At 43.2% G+C, this 22,317-nt stretch overlaps 1 protein-coding gene across 2 annotated transcripts in view; it reads right to left on the reverse strand.

The window, feature by feature from the left end:
* The window catches only part of DEDD (death effector domain containing), a 724,306-nt gene that overhangs the window by 108,761 nt on the left and 593,228 nt on the right, over window positions 1–22,317 (reverse strand). For both annotated transcript variants that reach the window (XM_044089969.1, XM_044089968.1), the window contains one exon: window positions 20,416–20,559. In XM_044089969.1, coding sequence (XP_043945904.1) covers window positions 20,416–20,559 — 144 coding nt within the window. The remainder of the gene's footprint in view (window positions 1–20,415; window positions 20,560–22,317) is intronic.

The raw sequence follows: 22,317 nt of genomic DNA on the forward strand, positions 1-22,317 counted from the left end.
CGGTGTCAGAGCTGGTCGGTGCCGACACCGAAGCCTGAGCCACATGGTGGTCGGAGCCAGTCGGAGCCGACACCGATGTGACCATAGCAGTATCGGCACCGATGGATTTTTGCAAGACAGGATCGGCTCTAGCCGGAGCCGATCTCGACTCCGAAGGAGTCGGAGCCGAGGCCACCGGCTTAGATACAGAAGCCTGGGCCTTAGAAGACTTAGAAGTCTTGCTCGGAGCTGATTTGGCCGGAGAGCCCTCCGGTTTAAGGAGACCCCTTAAAATCAACTTATTTCTCCTCTCCTGCAGGACTCTCTGGCTAAAAGAATGACAAATTGCACAGGAGTCCTGCAGGTGGAGTGGTCCCAGGCAATATAAACAAGAAGTGTGACCGTCTGTCAGAGACATCTTCTGACAGCACGAGTCACACTTCTTAAAGCCTGAGACCCTTTCTTTGGACATAGTTGTACAAAAACAGTACACAACAACACAGTCCCAATCAGACAACTAAAGTTATCTAATATACAGTAACTAACCTCTCACACACACACACACCCTGACAGGGGAGGGGATGGGAGGGAATGAAGGCCTGACTAAAGAAGGGGAAGGAAATATAATTTTAGTCAGAAAAGGGCTTACAATTAAGTAAAAAAGGAGGTATTCTAAAGAAAAGTGAACTTGACAACTTAACATCTAGTGTTATTCGAAGTATCTCAAAGTGTGTAAAAGTGCTTACAGTTCATAGGTTGGTATTAGGCTACCGGCCCTAGGGCCTGTACAAGCCTAGCCATAACAATTCCCTCGCTATTTCTTCCCACACTATTTACCTCCCTGGAACCCTGTCTAGCAGGGCGACTGACGTGATCCCCAGGGTGAATTTCCTTTCTCCCATCCAGTCATCAAGGTTCCTTTTGAAGAGGGCCAAACAGGTGCTCTGCTTGACATGCATGGGCAATCTATTCCAGAGTCTGGGGAGTCTCTGGGTCAGTAACCTATCCCTCCAGCATGTTTTGTTTATAGTGATGACAAGGTTTAGAACCCTGGAGCGTGTGGCTCTGAGGGATTGGGATTTCTTTAAGTGTAGCATGTCAAACAGCTCTGGGTTTGACATGGCCTTGTATGTTAAGCAGAGATCGCCTCGGAGTAGACGATATGAGACTGCTTTAGGCCTGTGATTCTTTTTGTGAGGTATTTCTGCGGCCTTTCCAGTTGTTGCAGATGTCTTGAGAGGTACATACCAAATGGGACGTTGTATTCTATAATGGGTCTAACAAGGGATGAGTACAGTGGGACAATGACCTCCTTTTTTCGGGATGAAAAGCACTTAGTGATGAGGTGTGCCACATAGAAGGATTTCCTGGCTGTTGTGGTGATATGGTTATTGAGGGTGAGACCACTGTCCACCTGTGTCCCTAAGTCCCTTATCACACTTTTGGTGTTTAGTGTACTGCCACCTATGAGGTAATTCACGGGTACATGTTTTTTCTCCAAAGGGGATAACTATACATTTCTTGGCATTGAGCTTGAGCCCATGACTCTGGCACCAAGCATCTGTTTCTGTAAGGCCCTTTTGCAGAGTATCCACATCATTTGGGGATTCAATAATGGCTCCCAGTTTGCAGTCATCTGTGAACTTTGTTAGCCAGAGTCCCTTAGTGTTGGCCTGTACTTCAGAGAAGTAGACGCCAAACAAGAGAGGTCCCAGGACTGAACCCTGAGGTACTCCACTAGCCACTTGTCTGGAGCTGGATTTGGAGTCAGCTACTTTTACAGTGTGGGTTCTGTCAGTAAGCCAGTTGGCAACCCATTGAGTGACGTAGGGATTAATGCCCAGCTTAGTAAGTTTATCTATGATTCCAGAGTGGGGGAGGTCCAGATAGGCTGTGTGGACTGCCTTACCCTCGTCCATGGCTCTGGAGACTGATTCAAAGAAGTCAATCAGGATCGGCCCTTCACGAACCCAGACTGGGTAGGGTCCAGTGGTTGCCAATGTCTTTGGTTATAAGTTCCATGATAATATGTTCCATGGCCTTGCAGATCAGGCTCGTCAGACTGATGAGGCAGTAGTTCCTGGGATCCAAGGTGAATCCCCCCTTGTGGAGTGGGATAACTGTAACTGTGCGCCACTCAGTGGGCACGAAACCTGAGGTGAGGGTATAATTAAACATGACACTTAGGTGAGGTGCCAGTTCATTTTGTAGTTCATGTAGTATACAGCCCAGGATGTCATCTGGTCCCATGGATGCTGTATTCTTAGCTTTGGAGAGTGCATTTTTTACCTGTGTGGCCATTATTACCGGAATTTGGCAATCTTCCGGTATTGAGATGGGCCATTTAGGGAGTGAGAGGGGGTTGAAGTTGGCACCAAATCGATCTGCCAGGATATTGGCAATATCCTTGGGATCAGTATATTTAATGCCATTCTGTTGTAGCTCAGAGCAGATCTGAGCATTGCCATTTAGATTCTTGACATAGTTATAGAATGCCTTGTGGTTGTCTTTGGAATCTTTGGCAATTTTATTTTCATTAACTAGCTTTGGAGGATTTTACTGTGGTGGTGGTGCTGCGGTAGCGTTGTCGCCTCACAATAGAGATGTTGTCCTGTTTGATTCTCAGCTAAAGCGTCTTCTGTGTGGAGACTGGTAAGGGAGTTTTTTGCATCCTGGGATTTTCCTTTCTGCGACAGTTTCTTCCTTTTGTTGTAAAGTTTGTTTATGGCAGGGGACCACCAGATTGGCTTCCTTTTTTTTGGAGGAGAGCATCTTGGTTCTGTTTGGGATGGCACAATTCATGCATGAGTGGATGTGCTCGTACAGTGCCTTAGTGTAGGACTCAGCAGTCAAACTTTCAGTTCCGGTCTGTATGGGTGTCATGAAGTTTGTAACTTATGACTTGAGTAGCATGAAGTTGGCTTTGGAGAAGTTTTTTATGGAGGTTTCCTTACTGGGGGGTGGGGGTGGGATGTGGATGTCAAGGGTGATTAGCTTATGGTCTGACCTGACGAACGAGGAGGTGATCATAGGTGTGGAGCATTGATTTCCCATGTTGGTAATGACCAGGTCTAGGATATTGGAGCCCCTGGTGGGACTATGGATTAGTTGATCCAGGGCATTGCAATTTATGAATTCCAAGAACCGTTGGGCAAAGGTGGTGGTACACTAGTAGTTTTCCCAGTTAATGGCAGGGTAGTTGAAATCACCCAGTATTAGGGTGCTTGGTTGTATATTAATATTTTCCAGTATGTTTAGAAAGGTGTAGTGAGAATCTTGGGGCATGATGGGGGATCTGTAGCAAGCTACAATTTGGATTGCAGTCTTACCTAGTGTTAGTTGCAACTGGAGAATTTCAGATGCATTGTGTTGGGCAACTAACCTGGTGGTGTGAATATCCTTGGTGAAAATGGACACTCCTCCACCTTTAGTGTTTCGATCCTGGTTTGGTGGCCGAAAAGTGTGGTAAGAGTTGTAGCCTGGTATGCAGGGGTGCTCTCTGTAGCCTTGAACCAGGTCTCAGTTACTGCACAGATATCGATGTTCTCCATTTTTAGGAGTGCCTCGAGAGAGTGCATTTTGAGGTTTAGACTTCTAGCATTGAGTAGCATTACCTTCAGATTTTGCATGCTTGTACCTGTTACAGTGGTGGTTTTGTCCTTTGAACTTTGCCTAAAAAGGCACTATAGGGATGGCAAGAGCCTTAGCCAGTAAGCTGAATCCCAGGGGCGACAGGCGCAGACCATTTCTGGCAAAGCATCGTGATCTGTCAATCATGAGTGTGTGCTTATTACTGTGCATGTATTCTGAAGAGTTTGTGTGCAAAGTGCAACTATTTTGTGAAGTATAGTCAAAGTATAGCCATTTCAAAAAGTTTCTTGCACTGGGTGTGTCTATTCGCAAAGTGCCGGCATTACAGAGTGCTTCTTGCAATGTAAAAAATTGGCAAGCAAGGTACTGCCATTTTGGGAAATTTCAGTGTGCTGTGTACTGTTTATTTGCAAAGTGCAGTTAATGCAAAGTGCAGTTAATGCGAAATGTTACTGACTCTGAGCTTCTCTTGCCCAGTTCATTTGCATCATGCAGTTACTTGAAATGTTTCTTAAACTGATGAGGTGATTTCTTGCAATACAGTAATTTCAGGAGTATTACAGTGCCTGAGAGACTTATTTCACAAAGTTCAGTTACACAGAGGCTTACTGTGCTACTGGGCAAAGTTACAAATACTGGCATAAACTTCTGGTGTGTGTGTGTGTGTGTGTGTGTGTTTGTGTTCGTACTTACTTGTGAAACCCTTCATTGGTATGCGTTAATATGGCAGACGGATTTTGAAAGCTCTTGCCACTTGTATTTGATCAGAATATTGCAGATAACTGGAGAATATTTGAACAAAAGTATGATATTTTTATACAAGCAGCTTATTCAGATAAAGATGCAACACAAGGACATTCATTAGAAAGGCATTTGTTTTACACGACAGATTGGAAACTAGGGAAACTTTTGCAGCTTGTATAGCTGACCTGAGAAACAAAGCCAAAATGTGTCGATTTTGTGACTTAAAAGATCAGTTAATAAAAGATAGGCTTGTGAGTGGTATTAATAATATTCCTGCTGTAAGAAAGATTTTGCTTCGTGATAGTGATTCAACATGAGTAAAGCCGTAGAGATTTGTCAAATCTATAAAGTTACAGAAAAATACACAAGTATGCTTGCAAGTGACAAGAGCATGGTTTCAGCAGGCTCCAGAGCAAATGTAGATAGCATACAACACGTGGCAAACAGAAGTAGGCCTAAGCACATGGCAGCCACAACCCCTGCTGGTTCACCAGGGAAACCTCATAGTTTTCCAGCAAGTTCTAAGACCAGTTCAGTTAAAGGAGCACGCTCACTGCAGTACAAACGGGAATTAGCAAAACCAAAGTCCAGCTTTATTGTTAACTGTCACAATTGTGGTGCCAGTCACGAGTCTAAGAGAGAGAAATGCTTAGCATTTGGTCAGCAATGCCACAAGTGTAAAAAAATGGAACCATTTTTCAAAAGTTTTGCAAATCAAGCAAACCCCACACAGCTGTAAAGGGTCACATAGAAAAAGCAAACTGATCAAGTAGAGTTGCAACAGTCCACTTTTTATGTAGATGGCATATCAGTAATTAGTGAAAGAGTTGATGCATAGAATTTATTGGCAAATAGCGAAGTGTTTTGCACCGCCCTGATCAACAGCAAATCCACAGAGCTTAAAACAGACACTGGTTCGAATGTTATATCAGCAGACACATTTGCTAAAGTGCTAAGAACTAATGAACAACTCAATGTGGCCAGTAATGCGAAACTTGTTGCTTATGGAGGTGAAGAAATTCAAATTGATGGCTCAGTGATGCGGTCATATTATCTGGCTAAGAACTGTTGCAGCTTGTTATTCTATGCAGTCCAAAGACCAGTACACTAATTATTGGGTCTTAAAGACAGTCTGAGAATGAATCTGCTTTCTTTTACCAAAGAAGTTCATCACATAAGTGCATATCCTGGTTCCAATTTTTCTGAAGCCATTTTCTCAGCGTATGCTGATGTTTTCGATGACAAGTTGGGCAAACTTCCAGTTGTGTATTCCATGACGTTAGACCCAGAGGTCACCTCAGTAGTCAGAACAGCAAGAAGAGTTCTGATAGCTATGCAGGATAAAGTCAAGGCTCAGCTGGATAAAATTGTACAGAACAAGGTGTAATTTGTCCAGTTACAGAACTAACTGAAAGGGTGTCATTCATGGTAGCAGCTCACAAAAAAGACTCAGACAAAATCAGAATATGTATTGACCCAAGAGATCTGAACAAAGCATTGAAGAGACCGCATCATCCAATGCAAGAAGGTGAAGAGGTTGCAGCTCTAATGCTGAATGCCACTGTTTTTCTGTCTTGGATGCAAAGTTTGTTTTGGCAAGTGCTGCTTGATTGCAAATCCTCATTACTAACCACTTTTGGTACCTCGTTTGGCAGATACAGATTCCTAAGGATGCCATTTGGAATAAATTCTGCAAGTGAAGTCATCCAGCATGCAATGAAGCAAGTTTTTTTTCAGGTTATCCTTGTGCCATAATAGTAGATGATTTAGTGGTTGGCGGCCATGGTGAAGCACAGCATGACAGAAACCTAAAGAGAGTTCTAGACAGAGCACATGAAGTAAACTTGAAACTCAGTCCTCTGAAGTACAAATTCAGACTACCAGAAGTTACATATGTAGGTCATTTATTTACTAGTACTGGCTTGAGATTAGACCCGACCAAGCAAGCAGCTATTCTTGAGTTGTTAGCACCAGGTAATGTTCAAGCTCTACAGCATTTCCTAGGCATGATCAACTATTTAGGCAAGTTTATACCAGACTTCAGTGAGCTGACAGCACCTTTAAGAGAGCTGACACGCAAAAATGTTACATGGTCATGGTTAGAACAGCATCAGCAGGCATTTGAAAACCTTAAGTGGAAATTGCCACCCCACCTACATTAAGATACTATAATGTGAACAAACCAGTCACTCTTTCCTGTTATGCTTCAAAATTTGGTCTTGGCACAGTTATTCTTCAACAGGGCAGACCAGTAGCCCGTGCATCTAGAACACTTAACTGAAATGCAACATGCTCAAACTGAGAAAGAACTTTTGGCAATAGTATCTGCATGTTCTAAGTTTCATGACTACATCTATGGTCGAGCTATTCAGATTGAAAATGACCACCAACCTCTAGTTACTATTCTAAAGAAGCCTATGCATTCAGCTCCAGCAAGATTACAAAAAGATGATGCTCAAATTACAAAAGTACAACTTTAAAATGGTCAATACGAAATGCAAACTACTTTACCTGGCTGATACTTTACCCAGATTGCCCAGACATACGACGGAACAGCTTGACGCAGAGAATTTTGACTTTGACGTAATGGCAGTGCGTAATTTCTCTACCATTAGACTTGATGAGCTGAGAAATCATACAAAGACTGATCCAACTCTGCAAAAGCTCAATCGCTACATTAATGTTGGATGGCCGTCAAAGCAATCTAGTGTACTACCTGAAGTGGAAACCTATTTTTCTTACAGAGATAAACTGTTGATGGAAGATGGCATTATTTTCACAGGTCCTAAAATTGTTGTTCCTGCTTCCTTACAACAAGAATATATCCAGATTTTGCATTGCGGTCACCCAGGTTCCACATCCACTAAGAGAAGAGCGAGAGAACTAGTATTTTGACTTTCATTACTGAAAGCCATTGATAAAGTTACTTTCTTCTTGTTCAGTATGCAATAGTACTAGACCGCATTTGCAAAGATAACTACTTCAGCTAAGTCAAGTTCCTGAACTACCTTGGTCAACAGTAGCCACTGATATCTTTGAGTGGGACAATCAACATTACTTAGTAATGGTAGACTCTTATTCGAAGGGTCTATCTTAAATATTCAAACTTCCAGAATGTCGAATACCATATGGTCGATATTCGGAAGTTCGAATATCTAATTAAAAAAAAAAAAAAAAAAAAAAACACTAACAGTGCGAGCAGGGGGGTACCCACCACACCCCCCTACTTCAATATACCAACTCCGAGACCACACTTCAGTGCAGAAAAGGGAAATTCTCCCATTCTGCACCGTACGGTGCCGTTAAAAGTCAACCTTCGAACACTTGAAATGTCGAATATATGGTCTCGACCATATAATGTTCAACATTTTAAGCGTTCGAATAATTGACATATATCCTATTTGAATTGGTCTGAGATTGACTTACTACCTAATCTAAGATCCACTAATGTTATTACTAAGTTGAAACGTCCTTTCAACACAAAGTTATTTCTGACAATGGTACTCAATTTACTAGTCAGTTATTCCAGAAATTTGCAAGAGAATTGGACTTTGTACATATTACTATTGCATTCCTGAATATACACAGTCAAATGGACTAGCTGAACATGCAGTGCAGAGTGCAAAGCAATTACTTGAAAGGTCAAAGTGTGACAATACCAATGTCTTTTTGAATTTACTTAATCTCAGAAACATACCCCATGACGATATACTTGGCTCATCTGCTCACAGACTTCTATCCAGGCAAACCAGAACAATGCTACCTATTAGTTCCAGTCTACTGAGGCCTAAAGCTAAGAACAACAGAACCATCAAGGCTCAATTATTCAAGAAGAGTTCTATCCAGAAGTCCAGTTATGATAAATCAAGCATATTTCTTCATCTGTTGAGGGAAGGAGACAGTGAGGATACAAATGGCAAAAGGTTTCAACTGGATTGGTCAAGTTACAGGTACAGGTACAGGTACCAAGCAAAGATCCTACCTTGTAGAATCTGAGGGTGTGGGGTACAGGAGAAATTGCAGACATCTTCCTTCCTGTACCAGAATCTTCATCGTAGGATTGTTCCTGTGATACAGACTCTAGATCTCAGAGCGAACCAAACATTGTTCCCAACTCAGAGTGTATTTCAACCTCTACATCCATTCCTGAGGATGTTCCAAATACTCACAAGGTTGAACATTCTGTAGAGACGGCTTCAGTTGCTAAACTTAATTCCCAGTTTTATCTCACATGATATGGTCGAATATCCAGGTCCAGTGTGAAATACGTAGGAACATGGGCATAACTGTATATATGTACTTAATCTTGTATAATTGCATGACAAAGAAAGTACAGTTGTGTACACTTACAATAAATGTAGATGTTAGAGTGTATTCACTGTTGCAGTCATTACATTTGGGTAATCCTGCTGGCAGGTTGCCCTCAGCTGGCCTGAATTCCAAAGTCTTGGGTCCTGCGTCGGCTGCTGTCGCCCCCTCCCTGATGTCAGGTCGTCAGGGGTATAAAAGAAGTGGCCGACACAATTTTCTTCAGTTTTTCTTGCCCCAGATGTCAGGTGCCCCTTAAAAGGGTAGCCACATTAATTTTATATATATATATATATATATATATATATATATATATATATATATATATATATAAAACAATAAATGCACCAATATAATTTTTACCTTCATCTATAAGCAAATACACCACATAGCTTGTAGAAATCAGAGAAGGAAAGATAAGATCCATTGAAAAAAGGGGGATGGTGGGTGGGTAACCTGGACTGCAACAGTGAATACACTTGAACATCTACATTTATGGTAAGTGTACACAACTGTACTATGTTCTTCGTGTTTCACTGTTGCAGTCATTACATTTGGGTAGAATCCCAAAGCTATGGTTGGGAGGCTGGAGCTAAACAGCATTAGGAGCGGCTATGAGTCCCTGCAGAACTGCAGTGGCAAAGCCTGCTCTGGATTTAGAGTAGAACGGCAGATGGTAATGCTTTGTAAAGGTGTGCACTGAACTCCAAGTAGCCACCTCTAAAATGTCTCTGGTTGGAACTCCCCTGAAAAAAGCTGCTGAAGTGGCTGCAGCTCTGGTGGAATGTGGCCTAATGCCCTTGGGCACTGGCTTGCCATGGTGTGAATAGCATAAATGAATGCAGTGGCCTATCCACTTTGAGGTAGTCTGCTTTGAAATAACCTTTCCTTGTGATCTTGCAGCATATGCTACTATTAATTGCTCTGTCTTCCTGAAAGCTTTGGTCCTGTCCAAGTAGAATCTAAGCTGTCTATGTACGTCCAAAGAGTGCAGAATTCTCTCCCCCTTGTTCTGTGGATTTGGATAAAAAGTTGGCAGATGAATCGTTTGGTTAAGAGCCACACTGGATACCACTTTAGGCATAAACATTGGGTTTGTTCTCAGAGAGATCCTGTCTGGATAAAAAATGATTAAAGGCTCCATAGCCATGAGCACCTGTAGCTCTGAAACTCTTCTTGCCGAAGTAATTGCTAGGAGCAGAGCCGTTTTCCAAGATAAAAACTTTATCAACAGTAGCCACTGGCTCAAAAGGAGGTAGGGTGAGTTTTTCCAAGAAATAGTTGAGGTCCCATGCAGGTATTGGTGATCTCCTTGGAGGCCTTAAATTTTTGGCTCCTCTGAGGTACTGCTTTATTAAAGGTTGAGAAAAAATTGGTGGCTCTGTATTGTAATGAGCCGAAATGGCAGAGGCATGAATTTTAATTGAGGAAACAGATAGGCCTTTGTCCAGCATCTCAGTTAAGTATTGCAAAATCTGAGGAATATTTGGTACAGTTGCATCAGTTCCTTGTGTCTGGTTCCAAGCACAGAATCTCTTCCATTTTCCAGCGTAAGACTTTCTTGTACTAGGCCTTCTGGCTTCCAGAATGACATCCATCACAGCTTTGCTGAGAGGTGTTTTTTGTATGACTACATTATCTGCCATGCTGCCAGGTTTAATGTCCCGAGCTGGCTGTGCAGGATCTGATTGTTTTGCTGGGACAGTAGACAAGGTATTTGAGGTAAGGTCCAAGCTGGGTAACGAGACAAGTTCCTTAGGATTAGATACAAGTACTGGTGGGGCCAGTCTGGGGCAATCAGTATAATCTTTGGTTTCTCCTGTCTGACCTTTAGGAGTACCTTGGGGAGGAGAGGCACTGGAGGGAAGGCATATACTGGAAGGTTTTTCCAGCTGAAAGATAGGGCGTCCACTTTCCATGCTTGTCTGTGAGAAGTCCTTGTGCAGAATCTTTTTAGTTGGTAGTTGTGAGGGGAGGCAAATAGGTCTATGTCCGGGCATCCCCATTTCCTTGTTATCATGCTGAAGACTTGTGGATCCAGCTTCCACTCGTAGGGATCCATGAGGTTTCTGCTTAGTTCGTCTGCCAGAGTATTTTCCTTTCCTGGCAGGAATTGTGCCTGCAAATGTACTTGGTAAATCAAAGCTGTGTCCCACAATGTCATAGCTAGTCTGCAAAGGTGGTAAGAATGTGTGCCCCCCTGCTTGTTTATGTACCACATGACCGTGGTGTTGTCCGTCTTTATCAGCAGTTGTCCCGGTTGAAGTAGGTCCTTGAAGGCTGTCAGGGCATTTTGAACAGCTAGCATCTCTTTTTGATTGATATGTAGATGCATTTGGTTTGAGGTCCATGTGCCCTGAATGCATCTTCCTGCCATGTGGGCCCCCGGCATAATCTGATGCATCCGTTGTTAGTGTCTGCCTAGCTGGGGGTAATGTGAATGGCTGTCCCTTGTTCTGGTGACAAGCCTTTGCCCACCATCGAAACACCTGTTGCAGGCAGGGAATGAGAGTAATCATTTTTTCCAGGCTGTGGCAATGTTGAGTCCAAACACTTTTTAGGTACCATTGAAGTTTCTACATATGCAGTCTTGCATATGGAATTAGTAGGATGCAGGATGCCATGAAGCTCAAAGCCTGCAGTATTTTTCTTGCAGATAACTGGGCCTTTGTTGCAAACATTGTGAAATAGGCAGTCAGTTGCCTTTGTTTGTCTGGCATGAGATAAACCATCTGGGCAGTTGTATTCAAGCTTGCACCCAGGAAAGTTATATCTTGATAGGGTACTAGTTTTGATTTCTTTTCGTTGACTGTGCACCCTAGGCATGTTAGTAGTCTTTTCGCAAACGCCAGACGTTGAAGAAGAATGTCCTTGTTCTCTGCTTGAATTAGACAGTCATCCAAGTAAGGGTATATTTGTATTCTTCTTTGTCTGCAGAATGCAATTATTGGTGCCAGGCACATTGTAAAGACCCTGGGTGCAGTAGATAAGCCAAAAGGCAGTGCAGAGAATTGGTAATGTATTGAACCAGCCTTGAATCTGAGGTGTCTTCTGCACGATTGTCTGATTGGAACATGCAGGTATGCCTCTTTTAGGTCTAAAATCACAAGCCAAGCGTTCTTGCCCAGCATGGGCAGAAGTTGCTGCAAAGTCAACATTTTGAATTTTGGAATATCCAGGAATGTGTTCAGAATAGACAGGTCCAGTATTGGCCTCCAGGCCTTGTCCTTTCTGGGTACCAAGAACAGTCTTAAGTAAAATCTTTGTCCCCGCTATTGCTCTGGTACTTGCTGAATGGCCCCCATGTCCACAAGGGATGAAACTTGTTATTGTGCCTCTACTCATTGATTTTTTGGCAGATCTGGCCAGCCGTTTGCCTTTGGCAGAGTATGGAAATGGAATTTGTAGCCTTGTGATACTACATTTAGAACCCATTTGTCCTGGATTATAATGTGCCAATTTTGAGCAAAAAGTGCTAATGCCAGAAGATAAGTGCTTGGTGCTGGCAAGGGGAAGTCATTGGGACTGCTTTCTGTATGTTTGTGCTTTATCTTCTCCAGCTTTGGAGGTAGAAGCACCCCATTGTTTTGACCTATACGAACCTTGCGCCTGGGATCTGACCCTTGGGCGTCTGGATCTGCCCCTTTGAGGTCTGTCTGACACAGGAAAGGACCAATATTTTTGTAGGCCAGTGTCTACTAAACCTAGGTGGCTGTACTTGTAAAAACTATAACAGTTTGCATAGATTTTGCTTTGTCTTCCATTTTCTTTAACACCTCTTCTGCCTTAGCACCAAAGTATGCTGTAAAGGTGCATCTAGTAACTTAAAATTAACATGATCAGGCAGATTTTGTTCCTTTAACCAAGCATGCCTCCTAATTAAAGAACCCGTAACTGTGGCCTTGCAGGAGGCCTTCAAAGCATCAAAACCACATTGCAAAGTATGCTTTCCAGCTTTTTCAGCTGCATGTAATAAATCCTGCATTTTCTTGTTTTCAGCACATTCAGAATTTAACATCATTTTCTGTTTAAGCAATCCCATGAGATGTTGCTGATACTTGAGCATATGAAACTTGACAGTTTAAGGCCCTTATAGCGAAAATTGCAGATGTGTAAACCTTTTTTCCCCCATCTATCCAGTGCTCTTGAATCCCTATCAGAGGGGGTTGGGTTTTTTTGCTGTAGAGGCCTTAACTCCCTTGGGACCCTGTGAAATAGTTTCTGGGTCAGCAACAGGGTTTTTAAAAAGAAATTTGTGTGAGTCAGGAACCCTGTAATATCTGTCAGGCTTAACAGGGGCTGGAGGTTAGGAGTCAGGGGTCAAACTAGACTCCGAAAACACATCATCTACAATGTCTAACACAGGAGGAATGGCTAGAGGCCTGTGCTGTGGTAGTAAGAGGAAATCCCTGAGCCTCTTTTTTGATTCTGAAAAATCTTGGCTTTCCCAGTGAAAATGCTCCCTCATGGTATGCAAGGTTTCCCCAAAGGAATAATCCTCAGGGGAGGATGCTGAAGGTATAGATTCTTCAGTATCAGATTCCTCATAGAGGGGTAAAGAATATCCCTGATCAGAAGAGGAATCAGAAGAAACAGAAACCTGATCTGAAGATTCATAGTCAGTCTCTTGCCTAGGCCTTTTATCAGGAGGGGGATGGGAACCCCTGATCAAAGTAATCAGGTCTTCGGCTATCTTGATCATCTGTTTTTTGGGCATAGAGGGAGTTTGTCTCTTTGCTTTAGAAGCTGCTTTAGTCTTTGTCTTTGAAGCTGAAGTCGTTTTAATGTAAAGATGTTGTGGTCTGAATACACCCTCAGAAGCCGGTACCTGCTCAACGGCTCCGGACCCATCTGAGGGATTAGCGTCCGAGGCTCCAGTACTTTGAGTATCCAGCGGCATGGCCGACTCCATGTGGGAGTCGGTAGCGGCCTGCGACTCTAAAGTAGCGAGTGTCAAGGGCTACGAAAGCGCCTCACTGAGAACCGGCGACTGGCTTAGGAGAAGCTTCGTCGTCGGTTTTGGACCTCGGTTGTTTTTCTTTATCCTTTTCTTTGCATTTTTTGTAAACTCCAGTAGTCGGATGGCTATCCAATGACATTTTAGGATAATTAAACCTGCTTCCAAAATACTTTAAAGCAAAAGAATACAGACGCTTAATAGTGCGTTGGTTAAATCTAGCACAAAACCGACAACCAGAAACGTTGTGATCAGGGCCTAGGCAAGGAATACAGTAAGAATGAAAATCCTTATGATGTATTTGCTTTCCACAAGTAATACAATTATTAACTTTTTCTGACAACGGTCTGGAGCAAGAAAAAAGTTTCCCCAACGGGGTACTTAGCTTTATTGAAGACTTCGGTTCTGAAACTCAAACACGAAAATTTCAGGAGTCGGCCGACCGGCACTTGCGAACTGCTTCTGCTTCGGGCACCGCGCGGCAAGAAAGACTGAAGAAAATGGTGTTGGTTGCTTCTTTTATACCCCTGATGACCTGACGTCAGGGAGGGGTGACAGCAGCTGACGCAGGACCCAAGACTTTGGAATTCAGGTCGGCTGAGGGCAACCTGCCAACACAATTACTCAAATGTAATGACTGCAACAGTGAAACACGAAGAACATCTAGTTGTGTTATCTGCATGTCAAACAGATTCATAATGTTACATGATCTATTTCTCTATGAGGTAGGATGTAGATCAGAGTGTATGTGCTGTGTCTTTAAGAAGCATATCCAGCACTGAACGTGCACATATAAATACCAGACACATAATATTCCCAGTGCCATTTTGAAAGTGCAGCCAGACAGTGAAAATGCATGATTGCAGTAGTTAGTTTGTATACAAGTGACTTAAGTTAAAGCCAGTAAACTTCTATTGTGATGTCTGTATATAATCAAGCTGCTTGAACAGAACCCACGAAGACTCTTCTAAAGTGTCCAAAGTAGGAGAGAGACAGGAAGGAAGAGTAGTGCCCTCTAGCTATGGCAGCCCAATAAGATCCCACAAAGCTGACTTCCAGAGTTCACAGGTTCATAGGTAAGTACTAGGCTATCTGCCAAAGGGCATTTATAAGCCTAGCCAGAATGTGCTGGCTTTCGCCACCCCCTTAGATTACTTCATTGTGCCTCTGTCCAGCAGAGCCATTAGTTCCCTGCGCCACTGTCCAGCAGAGCCACTGCAGTGATCCCCGGGGTAAATTTTCTGTTTCCCATCCACCTGTTAAGGTTTCTCTTGAAAAGTGTTAGTGAGGGGCTCTTCCTGATGTATATTGGAATCCTGTTCCAAAGCATGGAGAGTCTCTGGAACAGGACTCTATCCCTCCAGAATGTCCTATTTATCGTTGTGGTGAGGTTTATATCTGTAGAGCCTGTGGCTCTCCAGGATTTGTTTTTTTTTTTTAGGTGGAGCATGTCCATCAATTCTGAGTTGGACATGGCCTTGTATGTCAGGCAGAGATCACCTCTGAGTAAGCGGTATGCAACCGAGTACAGCTGGAGTTTCCTGAGTCGGGCTGCATAGGGCAACTGTCCGAGGCCAGTAATCCTCTTGGTGAGGTACTTGTGTGGTCTTTCCAGCTATTGCAGGTGTCTTGTAAGGTATATCTTAAATGGGGCGTTGTATTCTATGATGGGTCTAATGAGTGATGAGTAGAGAGGGCACAATAACCTCTTTTGTTCTAGATGCGAACCCTTTTTTGATTAGGTGGGCCAGATAGAAGGATTTTCTAACCACCTTGGCAATATGATTATCAAAGGATAGATTACTATCTACGTGGGTCCCCAGATCCCTTATTACATTTTCTGTACTTAGGGGACTACCACCTATGTGGTAGTTCGCGGGTACTTTATTTTTTCCAAAGGGGATGACTATGCACTTTTTGGCATTTAGCTTGAGGCCATGCTTTTGACATGAGGTATCCATCTCAGTGAGACCCTTCTGGAGGGTGTCTGTATCAGCCGGAGAATAAATTATGGCCCTTAGTTTGCAGTCGTCTGCATACTTGGTCAGCCATAGTCCTCATATGCTTGCCTGTACCTCTGAGAAGTATATACCGAACAGGAGGGGTCCTAGGACTGAGCCCTGGGGGACGCCACCTGTAACCGGTTTAGAGTCGGAAGTAGAGCCTGCAACTCTCACCATGTAGGTTCTATCCATGAGCCAGTTGGCAACCTACCTCATTACGTAGGGGTTTATGTTCAAGCTGGTGAGCTTGTATGTAATACTACAATGGGGAATGAAGTCAATAGCCTTTGCGAGGGCTAGGTAGGCTGTGTGGACCTCCTTTCCCTCGTCTAATGCCTTGGTAACTGTCTCAAAGAAGTCCACCAGGTTTAGGAGGCATGATCTGCCCTTAAAGCCAAAGTGGGTAGGGTCCAAGGTTTGGAGGTTGCCAATGTCTCTGTTAATGAGTTCCATGATGATGATGTGCTCCATAGCCTTGCAGATCAGGCTAGTCAGGCTTATAGGGCGATAATTCCCGGGGTCCGTTGTGGCTCCACCTTTGTGGAGTGAGATAACTGTTGCTGTGCGCCACTCTGTGGTACATAGCCTGTAGAGGGGCTGAGTTTTAACAGTGTGTTTAGGTGAGAGGTTAGTTCATTTTGGAGCTCTTGTAAGACACAGCCTGGAACACCGTCCGGTCTCACTGAAGCTGTGTTTTTGGCTTTGGATAGGGCTGTTTTAACCTGTGCGTCGGTGAATGACGGGGCCCTACATTCTTCTGGTATGATTATGGGCCCTTTAGGAGGTGAGGGGGGGGTGACGTTTGCACTAAACCTGTCTGGCAGAATGTTGGCAATATCAGTCGGTTCAGTGTATTTTGTGCCATTCTGCACTAACTCAGAGCAGATCTGAGAGTTTCCACTTAGGTTCTTGACATAGCTAAAGAACACTTTGTGGTCATCTTTGGAGTCATTGGCAATTTTTCTTTCAAAACTAGCCTTGGATGATTTAATGAGGGATCGTAGTTTCTTGCTGATACTGATCAGGGATGTCTTTCCTTCTTGGGATTTTACTCTTTTCTGTACTAGTTTCCTCCTTCTGTTGTACAGCTTGTTTATGGCAGGGGTCCACCAGACTGGTTTGCTTTTCTAGGAGGAGTGAGTCTTGGTTTTACTTGGGATAGCACAATCCATGCATTCCTGCAGATGCTCACAGAGTGCCTTTGTAAAGGTTTCAGCAGCTTGGACAGCATTGTCCTTTAGCATGGGGGCTGTGAACCTTTCCACCTCGGTCTTAAGTAACGTGAAGTTTGCTTTTGAAAAGTTGTTCACGGTGGTTTCCTTGATTGGGGGTGGGGGCGGAATGTGGATATCCAGAGTGATTAGTCTATGGTCTGATCTAACCAGCGAGGGGTTGACCTCCGGTGTGGAACACCGGTCGCCCATGTTGGTGATGACCAGGTCCAATATGTTGTTCTCTCTGGTGGGGGTGTTGACCAGTTGATCCAGAGCATTCGAGTTTATACATTCTAGGAAGCGTTGGGCAAGGGAGTTAGTACTTGTGTAGTTCTCCCAGTTTATGTTTGGGTAATTGAAATCACCCAGTATTAGGGTGTTTGGTAGGACCTTCATATTTCTCAGTGTCTCCAGAAATGCAGAATGGGGGTCCTGGGTCATGGTGGGTGATCTGTAGAAAGCTGCCATTTGGATTGTGGTATTGCCGATTGTTAGTTGCACATGGATGATCTCTGATGCATTGTGCTGCGCCACTAACCTTTAGGTGTGGATATCCTTGATGAATAACCACCATGCATTTCACTGCCAAGTCTTGAACCCAGGACCCTATACACTACAGTCAGAACAACATACCCCTAGTTCGCCATGAAAGGAGCAACAGAAGCAAAAACAATAAGTCAGCCACTCTGAAAGTATCTGTTTGAGAACAGATTTTTCCTCCTTATCATTTGCAAATTATACAAGTAACTGCTGTACTCTTTTGTGTTTAGGTTTGTGTATCTTAAACTGTAAATGGCAAATGCACATCCATGGTGCATGTGATCCTCTTCTCTTTGTTCTACGAGTGTAGGATAGAAAATGGTGAGGTTAATGATCTGATTCAAGAACATCTCTGAAAATACTTTGGGCAAAATGAAGGTATGGTCCAAAGTGTAACCCTTTCCTTGCAGAAGGAAGTGTTCCTTGCACATAAGAGCTTGCAGTTCAGAAATTCTTCTGGATGAAGTGACTGCCACTAACGGTCATGACCTTCAAGGATGTAGAAGTACCTGGTTCAAAGGGTGGCAGTGTTAACTTCTCTAAGAGCATAAATGAGGTCTGGTGGAGTAATTCTCTTCCTAGGGGACCTCAAGTACAATATTCCCTTGTGGAACTGCTTTACTATTAACAATGGATAAAAAGGGTGTCTTAAAGCAGGTAGGCTGTAACAGTGCAGATGTGTTACCCTCACTGAGGCATAAGACAAATATAACTTGAGAAGGTTTGACAGACATCAGATATTTCAGGATCATAGATAACGAAGTCTGTGTTGGTTCCTGACCCTTCCTTTGGCAACACCTTTTCTATTTAGTTATGTAGGATTTCCTTGTATCTAGCAAAGACAGTAACCAACTCCTTAGAAAATATATGTCCAAAGGAGACAAGAGTTAAATCATCCAACGCATCAGCCTTTCAGTCCTTAGGATGGGGTGTATGAGGCACCCCTTGTTTTGGATTAAGAGGTATATAAAAACTGAGGCAACACCACAGGTGCATTGTCCTTATCTTGATGAGTAGAAGGGGAATCAATGCTACCTCGTCCAGAAAAAGGCTATCAGCAGAATTTATGTCTTATCTTCCTTTAACTTATGTACAATGTTGGGAAGAAGAGGGACTTGGGAAAAGCATGCAGAAACAGGTCTGCCCAAATGATGGATAAGGCGTCTGCTGCCCAGGCTTCCTGAGTTGGTATACAAGTGTAAAATTTTTAACAGGGTACTTACATTTTCTGGAAGTCAGGCTGAAACAAAAGACTGATGGCACACTGGTTCACACACAAACTGTTGCACAAAAATATTAAAAGATGGGGCAGGTGGTTGTCCCTCTTATACTAAAGGTGTTCTGACGTCTAGGTGGGAAGGACATCCACCTGACCTACATATGATGGGTTTTGGGATCCTGAAGCTGGATCAGACATCAGACCTTCTGTGGCAGAAATCCCCAAATGTGAAGACTGCTGCAACAGTAAATCATACGATTAACATTCTCCAACACCAGCATTTAGTAATATATAATTTCTGCTCTACACCAGTCTGCTGAATCCCCTCCACAAAGAGCACTATCAGAATCTCTCATCACTGCAGAATCTACCAGTTTAAAGTCAACCATCTGACAGCTGCTCCTTTGCTTATTTACTTCTGTATAGAATAAGGAAGACTGGGCAGTGATCTCCCTTTAACAGAACCAAATGTTTTATCTTCAGGATCTAATATATAGGTTCATAGGTTCATACTAGGCTATCTGCCCTAGGGCATTTATAAGCCTAGCCAGAATGTGCTTGGCTTTCGCCACCCATTTTAAATTTATTTTGCTATGCCCTTTTTCGAGGTTAGTACACTGTGCCTCTGTCTAACAGTGACACAGAAGTGATACCCGGGGTAAACCTACAATCTCCCATCCACTCATCAAGATTCCTCTTGAAGAGAGTCAATGAGGGACTCTGCCTAACCTGGACTGGGATTTTATACAAGAGTGAAGGGAGCCTCTGGGTTATGAATCTGTCCCCCCAGCATGTCCTATTTATTTCAGTGCTGAGGTTCAAGTCTCTCGAGCGCGTAGCTCGATGGGATTTGGATTTTCTGAGGTGCAGCATGTCCATTAATTCCGGGTTGGACATGGCTTTATACGTCAGGCACAGATCGCCTCTGAACAGACGGTATGCCACTGAGTAGAGCTGGAGTTTCTTTAACCGGGCAGCATATGGCATCTGTTTGAGCCCTTTGATCCTCTTGGTGAGGTACTTTTGGTGTCTTTCCAGTTGCTGCAGGTGTCTGGTAAGGTACATCCCAAAAGGGGCATTGTACTCAATTATGGGCCTGATGAGGGATGAGTAAAGAGGCACGATGGCGTCCCTGATCTAGATGTGAATCCCTTCATGATTAGGTGGGCTATATAAAATGTTTTTCTAACCACTTTGGCCACGTGGTTGTCAAATGAGAGATTGCTATCAACTTGGGTCCCCAGGTCCCTAATTACTTCTTCTGTACTTAATGGATTACCACCTATGTGGTAATTTGTGGGCACTTTGTTTTTCCCAAAGGGGATGACTATACACTTTTTGGCATTTAGCTTGAGGCCATGGCTCTGGCACCAGTTGTCTGTTTCTATGAGGCCCTTTTGGAGGATGCTTGTGTCGGCTGGAGAGCTGATTATGGCGCCCAGTTTGCAGTCATCTGCGAACTTGGTCAGCCACAGTGCTTCCATGTTGGTCTGTACCTCGGAGAAATATATACCGAACAAGAGAGGTCCCAGGACTGAGCCTTGCGGGACACCACTTGTAACTGGTTTGGAGTCTGACATGGCTCCAGCAATTCTAACCATGTGTGTTCTGTCCTTGAGCCAGTTTGCAATCCATCTAGTGACATAGGGGTTTATATTTAAGCTGGTGAGCATATATATAATATGCAATGCAGAAGATCAAAAAGACTTCCCTTCAGAAGTGCCTTGTTGGATAACTGTATCAAGAAGCTGTTGGGGAAGGGGGCATCTCCAATAAAAGTGGCTTGACAGTTATATATATGGGAATGATGTTTACAAAGATCATGCCAAACAATGGGAACTTAACACTACATTTCCTTACCACACGTTTGCTTTTCCTTCTGGTCCAGCGTGAGTAGCTTGCTTTGTTTCTTGACACTCATAGAGTGAGCTCTACCTCCTCGACTAAGCCGTTTAGCACAGACTGTGTTCCTACCAGAGCAGCATATCATAGGATGGGAGAACACTGCAAGAAAGAAATCCATATATTAAGGACAAAGTTTTCAAAAGCAATGGAAGTAGTAAAACTAAGTGAGGTAAATCATTATACTAGATACATCCTTAAAATATCAGACGATCTAAAAGAGATCTCCCATGCTGGGTTTATAATTGGGTTTAAACTTCCTTATACTCCAGTCTGACATTATTTTTCAACAACGTTCCCGACACTTTGCATATACATGATCTATGTGGGCAGAGACCGCAATATTATGCACCGCCCATGGGTCTAAGCTTTGAGCATGCCAGTTCAAGTAAAAGCAATGAGCCTGTACCCCTAGAAAAATCAGTAGCAAAAAATTGAAATTTAGCAACTAAAGCAATAAAGGATAAAAAAAAGGTAATGTGCATAATATAATGACAGACTTATAAGAGCAGGTACATCCTTGGCTGATGATCCTTATACCCAGACATCCTGATGTCAAGTGCAAGGGGACCACCAGCCCAAGGGGAGAGTTTAAAGTCTCTGGTAACCAGACCAGCCAATGGCTACCACAGCAAAAATAACCCACACTATTAATACTGCAACAGTGAAATATGCTGAACATCTATGACTGACAAGTACCAAAACATTTCAGCATATGAAACTTCCCCAGGCTACGATAGTCCTTCACATACTCCGCAAGGCATCACTGTGTCACTCCTCTACTGAACTGTGGAACACTGCAATGTGGACAAATATTTATTACCATGGCTCAAGACCTACTATCCCTAATGGAGGAAGGAGGAGAGTTGGACATATTAAGGGGGCACAGAGCTTCTCTTCCAGATCTACTGCATTAGTTTCATGTCTGAGAAGAGGATTTCCATCCACAGTTAACAATGAAACAAAGTCCCCTTCCTAATACTCCTACAGTGGCTTATCTTTTAAGATGGCACCCATTATAAGTGTGACTCTAAAGGATTACCTGGACTTGGACACCACATCAAACTTGCAGTGCATTGCAAAGGTGTTGGCAGAAGATTGTGCTGTGCCTGACAGTGGCCCAATGTGATCAGTGCACTACCCTGGTAATCAAACTTAATGAATAAAATATATAATTGCTGCACAAAATACAATCCGTAGCTGTATTTCAAGGAAAAAATAGGGATACAGCAACTGCTCTAGTAACAGTCTATGGATTAGAAGAGACTTCATGTATTTAGAATAATACAGCTGGTTGCAATCCAGAGTACTGTGCATACAAGTACAGGAAAGATAAATTCACAGGAGAAGGATGGATTCTATAGCAACTGCAGTCTTAAAGGATGAATCAGCGTGCAAGAAACCTATCTGCAAGACAGACTAAGTAAAATGGCTCACTGACAAAGCCTGCAATTTGGAAGCTCTTGTGGCTGAGGTGATAACCAGAAAAAGCACTTTCCACAAAACAAATTTTAATTCTGAAAGAGTCCCATGTTCAGATGGAAGCAAATATAGTTACGGGTCTTTTAAAGGTGGCCTTAAAAGGAATATACCTCCAAGGAAGCCAAGCCAAAGAAAAGGAATTAATATCCACATGAAAGTTAGACGCTTCAAATGAGGGGAGTTTGGCAGTGGAACAATAGGAGTCTATAACTGAAAATTTGGGGAAAATACAAAGAACGTGACTAGATGAAAGGTCACCACAGGAAAAATCCAATCCTTTCTGAGATGGCCTAAGTGGATGTACAATCCTTTCTGACACAGCCAAAGTGGAGAAACTCATCAACATGTTTGTAAGTTTTACAGATGCTTGAGTCCCAA

This window comes from Protopterus annectens, chromosome 12.part0 (genome assembly GCF_019279795.1).
Source record: "Protopterus annectens isolate FY-2018-M chromosome 12.part0, PAN1.0, whole genome shotgun sequence".
Classification (NCBI taxonomy): domain Eukaryota; kingdom Metazoa; phylum Chordata; order Ceratodontiformes; family Protopteridae; genus Protopterus; species Protopterus annectens.